The sequence below is a fragment of the Papio anubis genome, chromosome 17, assembly GCF_008728515.1.
Source record: "Papio anubis isolate 15944 chromosome 17, Panubis1.0, whole genome shotgun sequence".
NCBI lineage: Eukaryota > Metazoa > Chordata > Mammalia > Primates > Cercopithecidae > Papio > Papio anubis.
In genome coordinates, this window is record NC_044992.1 from 15811443 (window position 1) to 15825260 (window position 13818).

The following is a 13818-nucleotide window of genomic DNA, read 5'->3' on the forward strand; positions in this document are numbered from 1 at the left end:
CAAGCAATTCTCCTGGGTTCAAGCAATTCTGCCTCAGACTCTAGAGTAGCTGAGATTATAGGCGTGCGCCACCACTCCCGGCAATTTTTTATATTTTCAGTAGAGATAGGGTTTCACCATGTTGGTGAGGCTGGTCTTGAACTCCTGACCTCAGGTGATACGCCTGCCTTGGCCTCCCAAAGTGCTGGGATTGCAGGTGTGAGCCACCACACTCGGCCTCTTTCAGTTTTAGATGCTATAATTGCTCAGTGCTTTCATGTCTAAGAACATCTGCCTGTTGCTTTTATTGTTAAACTGTCTGGTATAATATTCTTGAATATCAATTTCTTTTACTCAGAACTTTGTAGCTATTGCCCCACTATCTTCAGTCACTCAATTCTGCTATATAGACGTTTGCAGCCTGATTCTTCCACCTTGTGGAGCATTTATTTTGTTCCTGACTTCCTAATTCTTTTAGTTATCCTCGCAATTTAATTCCTTAACCATGATCTGTCTTGGTATGGATCATTCTTTCTGTACAAATTTTTCCTGGAACAAGGTGTTTTATCAATCTATAGATTCTATCGATTCTTCCTTAACTTTATGGGGAATTTCTGTATTATGAATATTGTTACTGTTCCTTTATCAGGTTTTCCACCTCAAAAACATGTTCTTATAGTATACTGGATGATCTTTATTTGTCCTCCCTACAAGTTCTAATTGTCTTAATCTTTGTCCTTTTCTTCCGTACTCACTCTAATTATATCAAGACTTTGTTCTAAGACAAGGTTTACCTTAAGCCACATCTACTTTATTCCTTTTCTTTCTCATTTTATATCTCGAGGGCAGTCAAATGTCTGAACTACACTTAGCCCATTTGTCTGTCTTATCATTTTGTTTTTGAATACTTCATTATTTAAGTTCTTTTATAGTGCATAGCACTTACGAGGCATGCTCTTTATGTTTCTTACCCATGGTGATTTTATTTTTGGCATACTGTGTTGCTTTAATTTTCTTCTCTAGGAATATATTCACCTTGTTTGTGCCATTCCCCACCCTCCTGCTCAGGTACATTGTGGCAGCCTTTCTCTTGGTGTGGGATAGTCTGGGTAGGTTCTCCTTGATTGTTCCCACTTTTTCTGGCATGTGTTCATCTTCTCTGCAAATGGAAGACTTGGTATGGCTTCCTATATACTGTTCTACGACCCGAGGGAGCAAGGAAGTGGGGCAAAGGAGGAAAAATCTTGGTTAGGGCTGTAACTGCCTTTGCTAAGGACTCTGGCCCCCTCTACCAGCCAGACATGTAGACCACTCCAGAAGGTTCTGGCTCATCACTTTACAGAATGGCACATCCCAACTGTCCTTTCTGCAGCTGTTAAGAAACCAGGATGGCATAATGGGAATTCTCAAGCAAACCATTCACCACCACCAATTTAAATTTTCTCCAATCAAGGAATATTCATGAGAAATCCTAGGATTTCACTAACTTATTTTCTTCAATATCGCTTTTTTAAAATTTTCTTTTCTAAAAACTCATGTTCACCAGGCACAGTGGCTCACGTCTGTAATCCCAGCACTTTGGGAGGCTGAGGCAGGCGGATCACCTGAGGTCAGGAGCTCGAAACTAGCCTGGCCAACATGGTGAAATCCCATCTCTACTAAAAATATAAAATTAGCCGGTCATGGAGGCAGGCACCTGTAATCTCAGCGACTCTTAAAGCTGAGGCATGAGAATCCCGTGAACCTGGGAGGCAGAGATTGCACCACTGCACTCCAGCTTGGGCAAAAAGAGCGAAACTGTCTCAAAAAAATAAAATAGGCTGGGTGCGGTGGCTCAAGCCTGTAATCCCAGCACTTTGGGAGGCCGAGACGGGTGGATCACGAGGTCAGGAGATCGAGACCATCCTGGCTAACACGGTGAAACCTCGTCTCTACTAAAAACACCAAAAAAAAATTAGCCGGTTGCAGTGGCGGGCGCCTGTAGACCCAGCTACTCGGGAGGCTGAGGCAGGAGAATGGCGTGAACCCAGGAGGTGGAGCTTGCAGTGAGCCGAGATCGTGCCACCGCACACCAGCCTGGGCGACAGAGCGACACTCCGTCTCAAAAAAAAAAAAAAAAAAAAATAGAAAATAGGAGGCCAAGTCATTCAAGATACTTGTAATTCTTTCTGTGAATCCCACTTTTCCAAGTTTTTGACAATAGCTATATGCCTTTCCTTGTTCATAAAAGGGTAAATTTTTAGCCTTTTTGAAAAATAAATATTTTTGTATATTTTTTAGGTATCAGGGGACAAGTAATCTGAATTCTCTCTCCAAACTTAACCAAGAAATGTATTATATAATAATTTTAGGCTGGGAGTGGTAGCTCACGCCTATAATCGTAGCACTTTGGGAGGCTGATGCGGGGGATCACCTGAGGTCAGGAGTTTGAGACCAGGTTGGCCAACATGGTGAGACCCTGTTTCTACTAAAAATACAAAAAAAGTATTTTTTTTTTTTGTAGTGCCTGTAGTTCCAGCTAATCGGAGCCTGAGGCAGAAGAATCGCCTGAACATGAGAGGCAGAGATTGCAGTGAGCCAAGCTTACGCCACTGTACCCCAGCCTGTGCAACAGAGTGAGACTCTGTCTCAAAAAAAATTATATTATATTTCAAATCTTTGATCATCTTATAACCTAAACAGTGAGCATATTTTTGAAATGGAAAATCAGGTACCTTATAAAATTGCTGAAATCAGAAAGGAAATTTATAAGGTAATTATATTTCAAAACACCTTAGAATTCATATAAATAAAATAAAAAAAGAAAACGAAAAAATTACAACAGATGCCTCAGAAATGAAAAGAATCATAAGGAACTATATGAACCATTATATGTCAGTAAATTGCATAATAGAGGAAATGGATAAATTCCTAGAAAAATACAACCTACCAAGATTGAGTTAGGCAGAAGTAGAAAGCCTGAACAGACCAATAACGAATGAAGAGGCTGAAGAAGTAATCAAAAACTTGTCAACAAAGAAAACTCCAGGATCTGAAGGCTTCATGGCAGAACTGTACTGAATAGTCAAAGAAAAATATCTACCAACTCCTCCTAAACTCTTCCAAAAAATAGAGCTAGAGGGAATATTTCCCAACACATTATATGAGGCCAGCATATCTAAGTCAATGGCATTTAAGTTGATATCTAAGTCAAGGACATCACAAGAAAACAAAACTAGAGGCCAATCTCTCTAATGAACACTGATGCAAAAATCCTTAATAAAATATTAACAGGCCGGGCGCGGTGGCTCAAGCCTGTAATCCCAGCACTTTGGGAGGCCGAGACGGGCGGATCACGAGGTCAGGAGATCGAGACCATCCTGGCTAACACGGTGAAACCCCGTCTCTACTAAAAAATACAAAAAACTAGCCGGGCGCGGTGGCGGGCGCCTGTAGTCCCAGCTACTCAGGAGGCTGAGGCAGGAGAATGGCGTGAACCCGGGAGGCGGAGCTTGCAGTGAGCTGAGATCCGGCCACTGCACTCCAGCCTGGGCGGCAGAGCGAGACTCCGTCTCAAAAAAAAAAAATAAAATAAAATAAAATAAAATAAAATATTAACAAACTGAATTCAACAACACATTACGAAGATTACAAACCACTAGCAAGTGGGATTTACCCCGGCATGCAAGACTGGTTTAACACACACAAATCAATCAATGTGATATATTAAGAGAAGTGAAAACAATGGGAAAAGGACCTAAACAGACACTTCTCCAAAGAAACATAAAAATGTCCAAGAGATATATAAAATGGCGCTCTATATCACTAATCACAATGGAAACGCAAATTAAAACTACAATGAGATCTCACCTCACACCTGTAAGGATGGCTATTCTCCAAAAGACAAAAGATAACAAATGTTGGCAAAGGTATGGAGAAAAGGGAACCCTAGTATATTGTTAGTGGGAATGTAGACTGTTATAGCCATTATGGAAAACAGTATGAAAGGTTCCAAAGAAATTAAAAATAGAACTACTATAGACCCAGCAGTCCCTCTTCTGGTTGTATACTCAAAAGGAATGAAGTCACCACCTCGTAAAGATATCTGGGCTGGGCTCAGAGGTTCATGCTTGTAATCCTAGCACTTTGGGAGGCTGAGGCAGAAGGATCGCTTGAGGCCAGGAGTTCAAGGCCAGCCTGGATATAGTGAGACCCTGTCTCTACAAAAAATACAAAATTAACATGCCACTGTGGCATGCACCTGTGATGCCAGCTACCTGGGAGGCTGTGGTGGGAGGATCATTTGAGCCTGGGAGGTCCAGGCTGCAGCGAGTCATGATCATGCCACTGTACTCCAGCCTGAGTGGTAAAGCAAGAACCTATCTCAAAAGAAAAAAAACAACCACCAGATATCTACACTCGCATGTTCACGGCAGCATCATTCACAATAGTTAATATATAGAAACAACCTAGATGCCCACTGACAGATGAATAGATAAAGAAAATGTGCAGGCCAGGCACAGTGGCTCACACCTGTAATCCCTGCACTTTGGGAGGCTGAGGTGGGTGGATCACTTGAGGTCCGCAGTTCGAGACCAGCCTGGCCAACATGGCGAAACCTCATCTCTACTAAAAATACAAAAATTAGCTGGGCATGGTGGCACATGCCTGTAGTCCCAGCTAGTCCAGAGGCTGAGGCAGGAGAATAGCCTGAACCCAGGAGTGGAGGTTGCAGTGAACCAAGGTTGTACCATTGAACTTCAGCTTGGGTGACAGAGTGAGACTCTGTCTAAAAAAAAAAAAAAGAAAATGTGATGTGTGTGTGTATACATATATATGTATGTATGTGTGTATGTGTGTGTATATATATATGTATATAAAATAAAATATTATTCAGCTTTAAAAAGGAAAAAAATCCTTTCATATGCCGTAACGTGGATGGACCACGCTGAAACCATGCTGAAATAAGCCAGACACAAAAAGAAAAATATTGCATGATCTCCCCTATATATGAAATATTAAAAAAAAAAAAAAAAAAGCACTCAATTACACAGGGCTAGAGAATGAAACAGTGGTTTAGCAGTTGGGGATGGGGAAATAAGGAGATGCAGGTCAAAGGATACAAAATAGCAGATGTGTAGGATGAACAAGTCTAGAGATCTAATGTATAACATGAGAACTAAAGTTAATACAATTATATTATATCAGGGATTTTGGCTAAATGGATAGATTTTAGCTGTTCATCACCAAAACAAAATATGTGAGATGACAGGCATGTTCATTGGCTAAACTATGTGTATTCCATAACATCATGTAAACCTCAAATACACAAAATAAAATTTATTTTAACACATAAATGTAAAAAATCATTCTTAACTTGAGGGCTCAACAAAAACAGGACAGGCAAGATATGGTCAGCACTAACTAGCCTTAGTTTGGCAACTTCTATCCTAGATAATAAAAAAAGTGAAAAACCAATAAAACTAAACCTCCAGTACTGCAAAAGAACAATTTGAAATAATGATGTCAATACTGAAAGAAGAGAATGGCAAAAGTATGGGTAACAAACTTTTTTCCAAACCAAGTGGTTTCTAATTCTTTGCTTTTGTATCAAAGGAGAAACTGTATTTTAGCTGAAAGATCAAAAAAATAATTTTAGACATCAGATAATTGTGATTGTTGGTCTAGAAATTGGAAGGCACTCAGAGAATTAAGCAAAATTGCAGCTACAAAATTTATTCCACTTCTGCCTACTTATATGAACATTATTCATTGTTTAAAAAAAAAAAAATTGGAATAGTATTCACATAGAAGCCTGCCTGTTTCCAGTAATTAGTACTCAAAAATTACAATAATTGGGGGAAGGGAAACCAGTCCTCTCTCATTAAAAGATATGTTTTTAATAAGATTTTACTTTTTGCTTTTAATAATAATGTAATAAAATGTATACATATATTTATGCTTTTTTGTTCAATGATCTACTACTACTAATTGTCATAACTTAATCCAGAGTAAAACTTTTAAACACTCAGGGCCTAAAATCACAGAAAATTTAAATAAATTTTATTTATTTATTTATTTATTTATTTATTTTTGAGACGGAGTCTCACTCTGTCGCCCAGGCTGGAGTCCAGTGGCACAATCTTGGCTCACTGCAAGCTCCGCCTCCCGGGTTCATGCCATTCTCCTGCCTCAGCCTCCAGAGTGGCTGAGCCTACAGGTGCCCGCCACCACGCCCGGCTAATTTTTTTGTATTTTTAGTAGAGATGGTGTTTCACCATGTTAGCCAGGATGGTCTCAATCTCCCGACCTCGTGGTCCGCCCGCCTTGGTCTCCCAAAGTGCTGGGATTACAGGCATGAGCCACAGTGCCTGGCCCAAACTTTCTATATGTATTTGTAGCAGAAATATATGAGAGTCATCAGTAAGTAAAACGCTATTAAGAATAAATACGTTAGCAAAAAAATTTTACTGAGGAGAAGAAATAAAAATTCAAGAAGAAAAAAACGACAATATAAAATATCCTATTGGTAAAAAGAAGAGAAGTAAAAACAAAAACAAAACACATCATCTTAACTGCTGCAGAAAAAGCATTCAACAAAGTCCAAAATCTTTTCTTGACTTAAGAAACTCAACAGCTTAGGAAAACGAAAGTTCCTTAACATAAATAAAGGCCATTTGGGAAAATTCCACAACTAACAACATAATCAAAAGGGAAAAACTGAAAGATTTTCCACTAAGATACCACGAAAGGTAAGGATGGGATCGTTTTCCCATCTAGTACTGTGTTGATTAGAAGCAGTGGCAAACGCTTCTATTCAACATAGTACTAGAAGTACTAGCAAGAGCAACCAAACAAAAAAAAATAATAATAAAAGAAATAAAAGAAATAAAAGGCATCCATCCAGTCAGAAAGGAAAAAGTAAAAATTTCTCTATTTGCAGATGACACAATCCTACATATAAAAGTTCCCCAAGATTCCACACATTTAAAAAAAACTGTTAGAATAAATGAATCCAGTACAGTTGCAGGATACAAAATCAACAGCAGTCTTATACACAAATAACAACCTAACTGAAAAAGAAATCAAGGAAACAATTTATGACAGAGTTTTAAAAAACATTTAAATAAATTTAACCAAGGAGGTGAAAAATCTGTATACTGAAAACTATAAAACACTGATTAAAGAAACTGAAGCCACAAATAAATGAAGAGATATCATGTGCTCATGGATCAGAAGAATGTTGCAAAAATGTACACACAACCCAAAGAAATATACAGTACAGATTCAACACAATCCTTATTAAAATCCCAATGGCGTTTTTCACATAAATAGAAAAAAAACCCTAAAATTCACATGGAAGTGTATGAAAGACCCCCAATAGCAAAATCAATTCTGAGAAAGAAAAACAAAGAGGCATCACACTTCCTGATTTAAAATTGTACTACCAAGTTACAGTAATCAAAACAATATGGTATTGGCATAAAAACAGACACACTGATCATTAGCATAGAAAGCCCAGAAATAAATCTAAACATATGGCCGCCTAACTTTTGACAAGGGCACCACAGCAACACAATGGGGAAAGGGTAGTCTCTTCAATAATGCTGGGAAAACTAGATATCCAGATGCAAAAGAACGAAATTAGACCCTTGTTTTACACCATACACAAAAATCAACTTGAAATGGATAAAAGACTTAACTACAAGATCAGAAACTATAAAAGTCCTGCAAGAGAAAACTCCAGGACACTGACCTTGGCAATGATTTTTTGCATATCAAAAGGTCAGGCCACAAAAGCACAAATATGTAAATGGGACTACATCAAACTAAAAAGCTTCTGAAAACAACAAAATGAGTCAGCAGCCTGTAGACACAGAAAACATATTTGTAAACTATGTGTCTGCTAAGGGATTAATATCCAGAATTTATAAAGAACTCATAAAACTCAATAGCAGAGAAACAAATAACCTGATTTTAAAATGGGCAGAAGACCTGAATAGACATTTCTCAAAAGAAAACACAAAAATCACCAACAGGTATATGAAAAGATGTTCAGTATCATTAGTCATCAGGGACTGTATATTAAAAGCACTATGAGATACTCTCACACCCATTAGGATAGTTATTACCAAAAAGTCAAAAGATAACAAATATTAACGAGGGTGTGAAGAAAAGAGAACTCTTGTACACTGCTAGTGGTAATGTAAATTAGTACAACCATTATGAAAAACAGTATGGAAGTTCCTAAAGAAATTAAAAATAGAACTACCATATGACCCGGCAATCCTTCTTCTGGATATATACCCAAAGGAAATGAAATCACCATCTTGTAAAGATCACTGCATTCCCATGTTTATTGCAGCATTATTCACAATAGCCAAGATATAAAAACAATCTAAGTGTCTGTCAATGAATGAATCATAAACTGTGGTATATATATACTATGGAATAGTATTCACCCCCCTCAAAAAAAAAGAGATCTTGCCTTCCACAACATGGATAAGCCTGGAGAACATTATGCTATGTGAAATAAACTAGACACAGAAAGTAAAATATTGCATGATTTCATTTATATGTGGAATCTTTAAAAAAAAAAAGGAACTATACAAAGAGAACAAAACAGTGGTAACAGTGGTTACCAGGGGCAGGGGGTAGAAAGAAAATGCGGGAGATGAAAGTCAGAGGATGTAAAGTAGCAGATATATAGAATGAACAAGTCTAGAGTTCTTGTGTACAACATGAGGACTACAGGTAATAATATTGTGCTGTATCTGGGATTCATGATAAATGAGTAGATTTTAGTTGGTCCAGCCCTAAGAGTAAAAAAAAAAACAAAAAGCAAAAATAAGTAACTTTGTGAGATGATGGATACGTTAATTTGCTTCACCATAGTGACCTTTTTATTATCTATACATATCCCATAACAACATGCTGTATGCCTTAAACACACGCAATTTAAAAAAAAAATCCTGGCCAGGTGCAGTGGCTCATGCCTGTGATCCCGACACTTTGGGAGGCCAAAGCAGGCAGATCACTTGAGGCCAGGAATTCAAGACCAGCCTGGTCAACATGGCAAAACTCCGTCTCTGCTAAAAATACAAAAACTAGCTGGGTGTGGTGGTGTACACCTGTAATCCCAGCTATTTAGGAAGCTGAGGCATGAGAATCACTTGAACCCTGGAGACAGAGGTTACAGTGAGCTGAGATCATGCCACTGCACTCCAGCCTGAGCGACAGAGCGAGACTCCTTCTCAAAAAAAAAAAAAGAATTAACTATTTTGGGAGGTAGGGGTGGGCGGATCACTTGAGCTCAGGAGTTCAAGACTCCTTCAATTTCGCCTCAACATGGCGAAATCCTATCTCTACAAAAATTACAAAATTTGCCTGGACTGGGAAACTAAGGTGGGAGAATCACTTGAGCCCAGGGGGCTGAGGCTGCAATAAGTCACGATCATGCCACTGCACTCCAGCCTGGGCAACAGAGCTACAAAGATCCCATCTCAAAAAAAACAAAAACACACAACTTTGAGAATGAGAATGAAGTAAAAGAAAGCAGAGATGGTAAGGACATTGAGGAAAAAGAGAACCCACTATGCATTTTACAGGACCTACATTATCTGATAGAATATTTACTATCAGTTGAGGACAATGCCACTATTATCTCCATTTCTATAGGAGGTTTGAAAACTAAAGCTTGAAGAGTTGAGATCACTGATTGGAAACCCTAGCTGCAAATCAGAATTACCAGAAAAACTTCCGCGATAAAATAAAGCCTGGGCCCAACCCCAGAGATTGATTTAAGTGTTTTGTGATGAGACTTGGGCATCCCAGGTGGTTCTAATGTGCAGCCCAAGTCTATAGAACATAACCAAGGACACACAGGTGACCAGGGGGTTTACTGCCTTTCTACTACATAATATTAATGCCAAACTAAGGAAACAAGTTTTAAGAGCTTGTTAACTACTGCAACCAACCAACAAGAAAGAATTCAAAATGTAAACTATAAATGACCAGTCATGGCTTGGTTAATAAAAAGTAAAAATATAAAATAATCACAAACTTGTATACTTCACAGTTATAATCCTAAATAGAAACATAAAAGAAACCTCATTACCTGTCAGAACCTGGGTGAAATTCTGAAAGCAAGGAAGGTCGCCTTCGAAGCTGTTGCTGCTGCTGTTGCTGCAAAAGCTGTGATGCCTGACTCACTTCAAGATGAGAGGAACGATAATCAGGGACTGCGAACTCCTAGTATTAAAATAATCATACATCAGTTGTTAACCAAAAACTGAACAGCATCATGAAATCAAAGCAAGTATAAAGGTAGTTATGGACCACTAAGTATGGAAAGAAAGAGCAATGACTATTTCAATCCTTCATTGATATAATCTTCTCCTTAAAATAATCAACATTTTAACCGTATATCATTAAAAGTAATCCAAAATGAAATTTCAAGTTTAATCTATATTGACTCATTCCTCTGATAACAAATTACAGTAACTCCCAATCCATATTACTCACGTCAGTAAAATCTCAAACTCATGTGTTCAATATGAAATCCTAAAAAGCATTCCAATACTAAATTCATAATGAGTAAGCTGGAAGAAGGGTCATGGAAGTCTAATCAAATCCTTCCACACCTACAATGAAGAAACTGAAGTCCAGAGAATCAACCTGCTAGTTAAGAGTAGTAGTTTTTCCCATCAAAACTAGGTGCGTTTTTTGTGTTTGTTTTTGTACCTTTCCTTTGTTTTTGTTTTTTGGCAAAAACTTATTTTCCAAACAAATCTATTGTGCTAACTCAATCATAAACAGAAAAACACAGAATTACTAAATTATTAAATAAGCTAGGAACTCCAGTCTTAGGTATATACCCCAAAGAATTGCAAGTACATAAAACCACACACAAAACCTAGTAAACAATTTTTCATGGGTGCATTATTCACAATAGCCAAAAAATAAAAACAAAAAACCACCAAAATGTCCATCAACTAATGAACAAATAAACAAAATGTAGTATAACCATACAACTGAATATCATTCAGCCTTAAAAAAGAAGAGATGCTAGAACACAGATGAACATAGAAAACATTATACTAAGTTTAAAAAAAAAAAAAGGCCAGGCACAAAAGGTCGCATATTATTATTCCATTTATATAAAATGTCTATAATAAGCAAATCCAGCCTGGGTGCTATGGCTCACGTCTGTAATCCCAACACTTTGGGAGGCCAAGGTGGGCAGATTGCTTGACCCCAGAGACTCAAGACTAGTCTGGGCAACATAGTGAGACTTCATCTCTACAAAAAATAAATTTAAAAATTAGCCAGGCATTGTGGCACGTCCCAGCTACTCGGTAGGCTAAGGCGGGAGGATCACTTGAGCCCGAGTTAGAGGCTGCAGTGAGCTCCGAGTGAGTCACTGCACTCCAGCCTGGGTGACAGAGCAAGACACTGTATTTAAAAAGAAAACAAAAAAGAAAAGAAAAGAAAAGAAAAGGCAACAAATCCATAGAAACAGAAAATGAATTGGTGGCTGCCAAAAGATGGGGAGAGGAGGAGAACTGAAACTGCTATTAGGTATGGGGTTTCGTTGCAGGTGATGGAGATATCCTGAAATCGGGTAATGGTGATAGCTGCAAAATATAATGAATATATTAAAAGCTGCTATATTATATACTTTAAAATGGTAAATTTTCTGTTATATGAATTCTGTGTCAACAAAAATGTTTTAAAAATCATAGATAAAACTGTGCTGTCTAGGATAAAACAGGGGGTAGATAAAGCCATTGAGAGCCCTTCTCTGTAAGTTATGAGTGAAAAATAACTCATAGTCTAAGAAGAAATCTCAGATATAAAGTTGAATACATAAAAAACAAAACCATTTAAAAAACTTTTTCAGCCTGGCACGGTGGCTCACGCCCGTAATCCCAGCACTTTGGGAGGCCAAGGTGGACAGATCACAAGGTCAGGAGTTTGAGAACAGCCTGGCCAACATAACGAAACCCCGTCTCTACTAAAAATACAAAAAATTAGCTGGGCGTGGTGGCGTGCTCCTGTAATCCCAGCTACTTAGGAGACTGAGGCAGGAGAATCACGTAAACCTGGGAGGCGGAGGCTGCAGTGAGCCGAGACCTTACCATTGCACTCTAGCCCAGACAAAAGTGCAAGACTCTGTCTCACAAAAAAAAAAAAAAAAAAAAAAGTTTTTTCAAAGGCACCAAAACAAAAAAGAATTTACATCCAAGGAAACAGGTAAAACAGTAGATAAAAATAAAAAGGACTTAGAAAATAATAATAATATTCTCAAAAACAATCAAATAGGCCAGGTGCTATGGCTCACGCTTGTAATCCCAGAACTTTGGGAGGCCAAGGTAGGCAGATCACTTGAGGTCAGGAGTTCAAGACCAGCCTGGCCAACATGGTGAAACCCCATCTCTACTAAAAATACAAAAACTAGCCAGGCATGGTGGCAGGCACATGTAATCCCAGCTACTCCAGAGGCTGAGGCAGGAGAATCGCTTGAACCTGGGAGAAAGACGTTGCAGTGAGCCAAGACCAAGTCACTGAACTCCAGCCTCGGCGACAGAGCGAGATTCTGTTTTGGTTTGTTTTTTTTAATTAAAAAAAAAAAAGTCAGCCCTCATCACAAGGGTTTGTAAAAAAATAAATAAATAAAAAATAAATAAAATGGTAGGCCGGGCATGGTAGCTCACGCCTGTAATCTTAGCACGTTGGGAGGCCAAGGTGAGAGGGTTACTTGAGGCCAGGAGCTTGACACCAACCTGGCCAACTTGGCAAAACCCCATGTGTACTAAAATTACAAAAATTAGCTGGGCGTGGTGGCACATGTCTGTGGTCCCAGCTACTCAGAAGGCTGAGGTACGAGAATTGCTTGCACCCAGGAGGTGGAGGTTGCAATGAGCCAAGATCGTGCCACTGTACTCAAGCCTGGGCAACAGAGTCAGACTCTGTCTCAAAAAATTTTTTTTAAATTTAATAAAAGAATCAGAGGCCGGGCGCGGTGGCTCACGCCTGTAATCCCAGCACTTTGGGAGGCCGAGGCAGGTAGATCACGAGGTCAGGAGATCGAGACCGTCCTGGCTAACACGGTGAAACCCCATCTCTACTAAAAATACAAAATATAAGCCAGGCGCGGTGGCAGAATCTATAGTCCCACCTACTCGGGAGGCTGAGGCAGGAGAATGGCCTGAACCCAGGAGGCGAAGCTTGCAGTGAGCCGAGATGGCACCACTGCACTCCAGCCTGGGTGACAGAGCGAGACTCCATCTCAAAAAAAAAAAAAATCAAAGAAACTGAAAATTGAATCACTGAATGTAAACAATAGTTGAACACACAGAAGTGAAAAGCTAAGAGAGAACTGAGGAATTCTCTCAGTACCCAGTAAAGCACAAAAACATAGAAACCACAGAAGAAAAGTTAAAAATGGGAGCTAGCGCAAAAAGTTCCAACTTCCCATATCAACAGGTAAGAGACAGGATCCTGAGAAATAATAGAACAGCATTTCTCTGAAGTTAGAAAAAAAAACATGGTCTTCAGATTTAAAAGGGCTTAAGGAAAAAACTGGATGTATTTTTAAAATTAATCCATACTGGACACATAAAAATATTAGAAAACAAGAATAAATTGAAACTTTGTTATAAGTTCCATGAAATAAAAAACAGGTTTCCTACAAAGTTAGAAGGATCATAATAAAAGCAGGCTTCTCATTAGCAACACTGAATAGAAGCAAACAGCAAATAATAGCATATTCCAAGTTCAGAGGAAAATAACTTTGAAGCTACAAATTGAATAACTAAGTCATCATTGACCAGCCATGCTGGTTCATGCCTGTAATCC

The 13818-nt window shown here is 38.7% G+C and overlaps 1 protein-coding gene across 13 annotated transcripts in view; it reads right to left on the reverse strand.

Annotated features, from left to right (window-relative positions):
• The window catches only part of NCOR1 (nuclear receptor corepressor 1), a 186426-nt gene that overhangs the window by 145260 nt on the left and 27348 nt on the right, over window positions 1-13818 (reverse strand). For all 13 annotated transcript variants that reach the window (XR_002517843.2, XM_021928189.2, XM_021928193.2 and 10 more), the window contains one exon: window positions 10076-10209. Coding sequence is in view for 12 of the 13 variants with exons in the window: in XM_021928189.2 (XP_021783881.2) it covers window positions 10076-10209 (134 nt within the window). In the remaining variant the exon portion in view is untranslated. The remainder of the gene's footprint in view (window positions 1-10075; window positions 10210-13818) is intronic.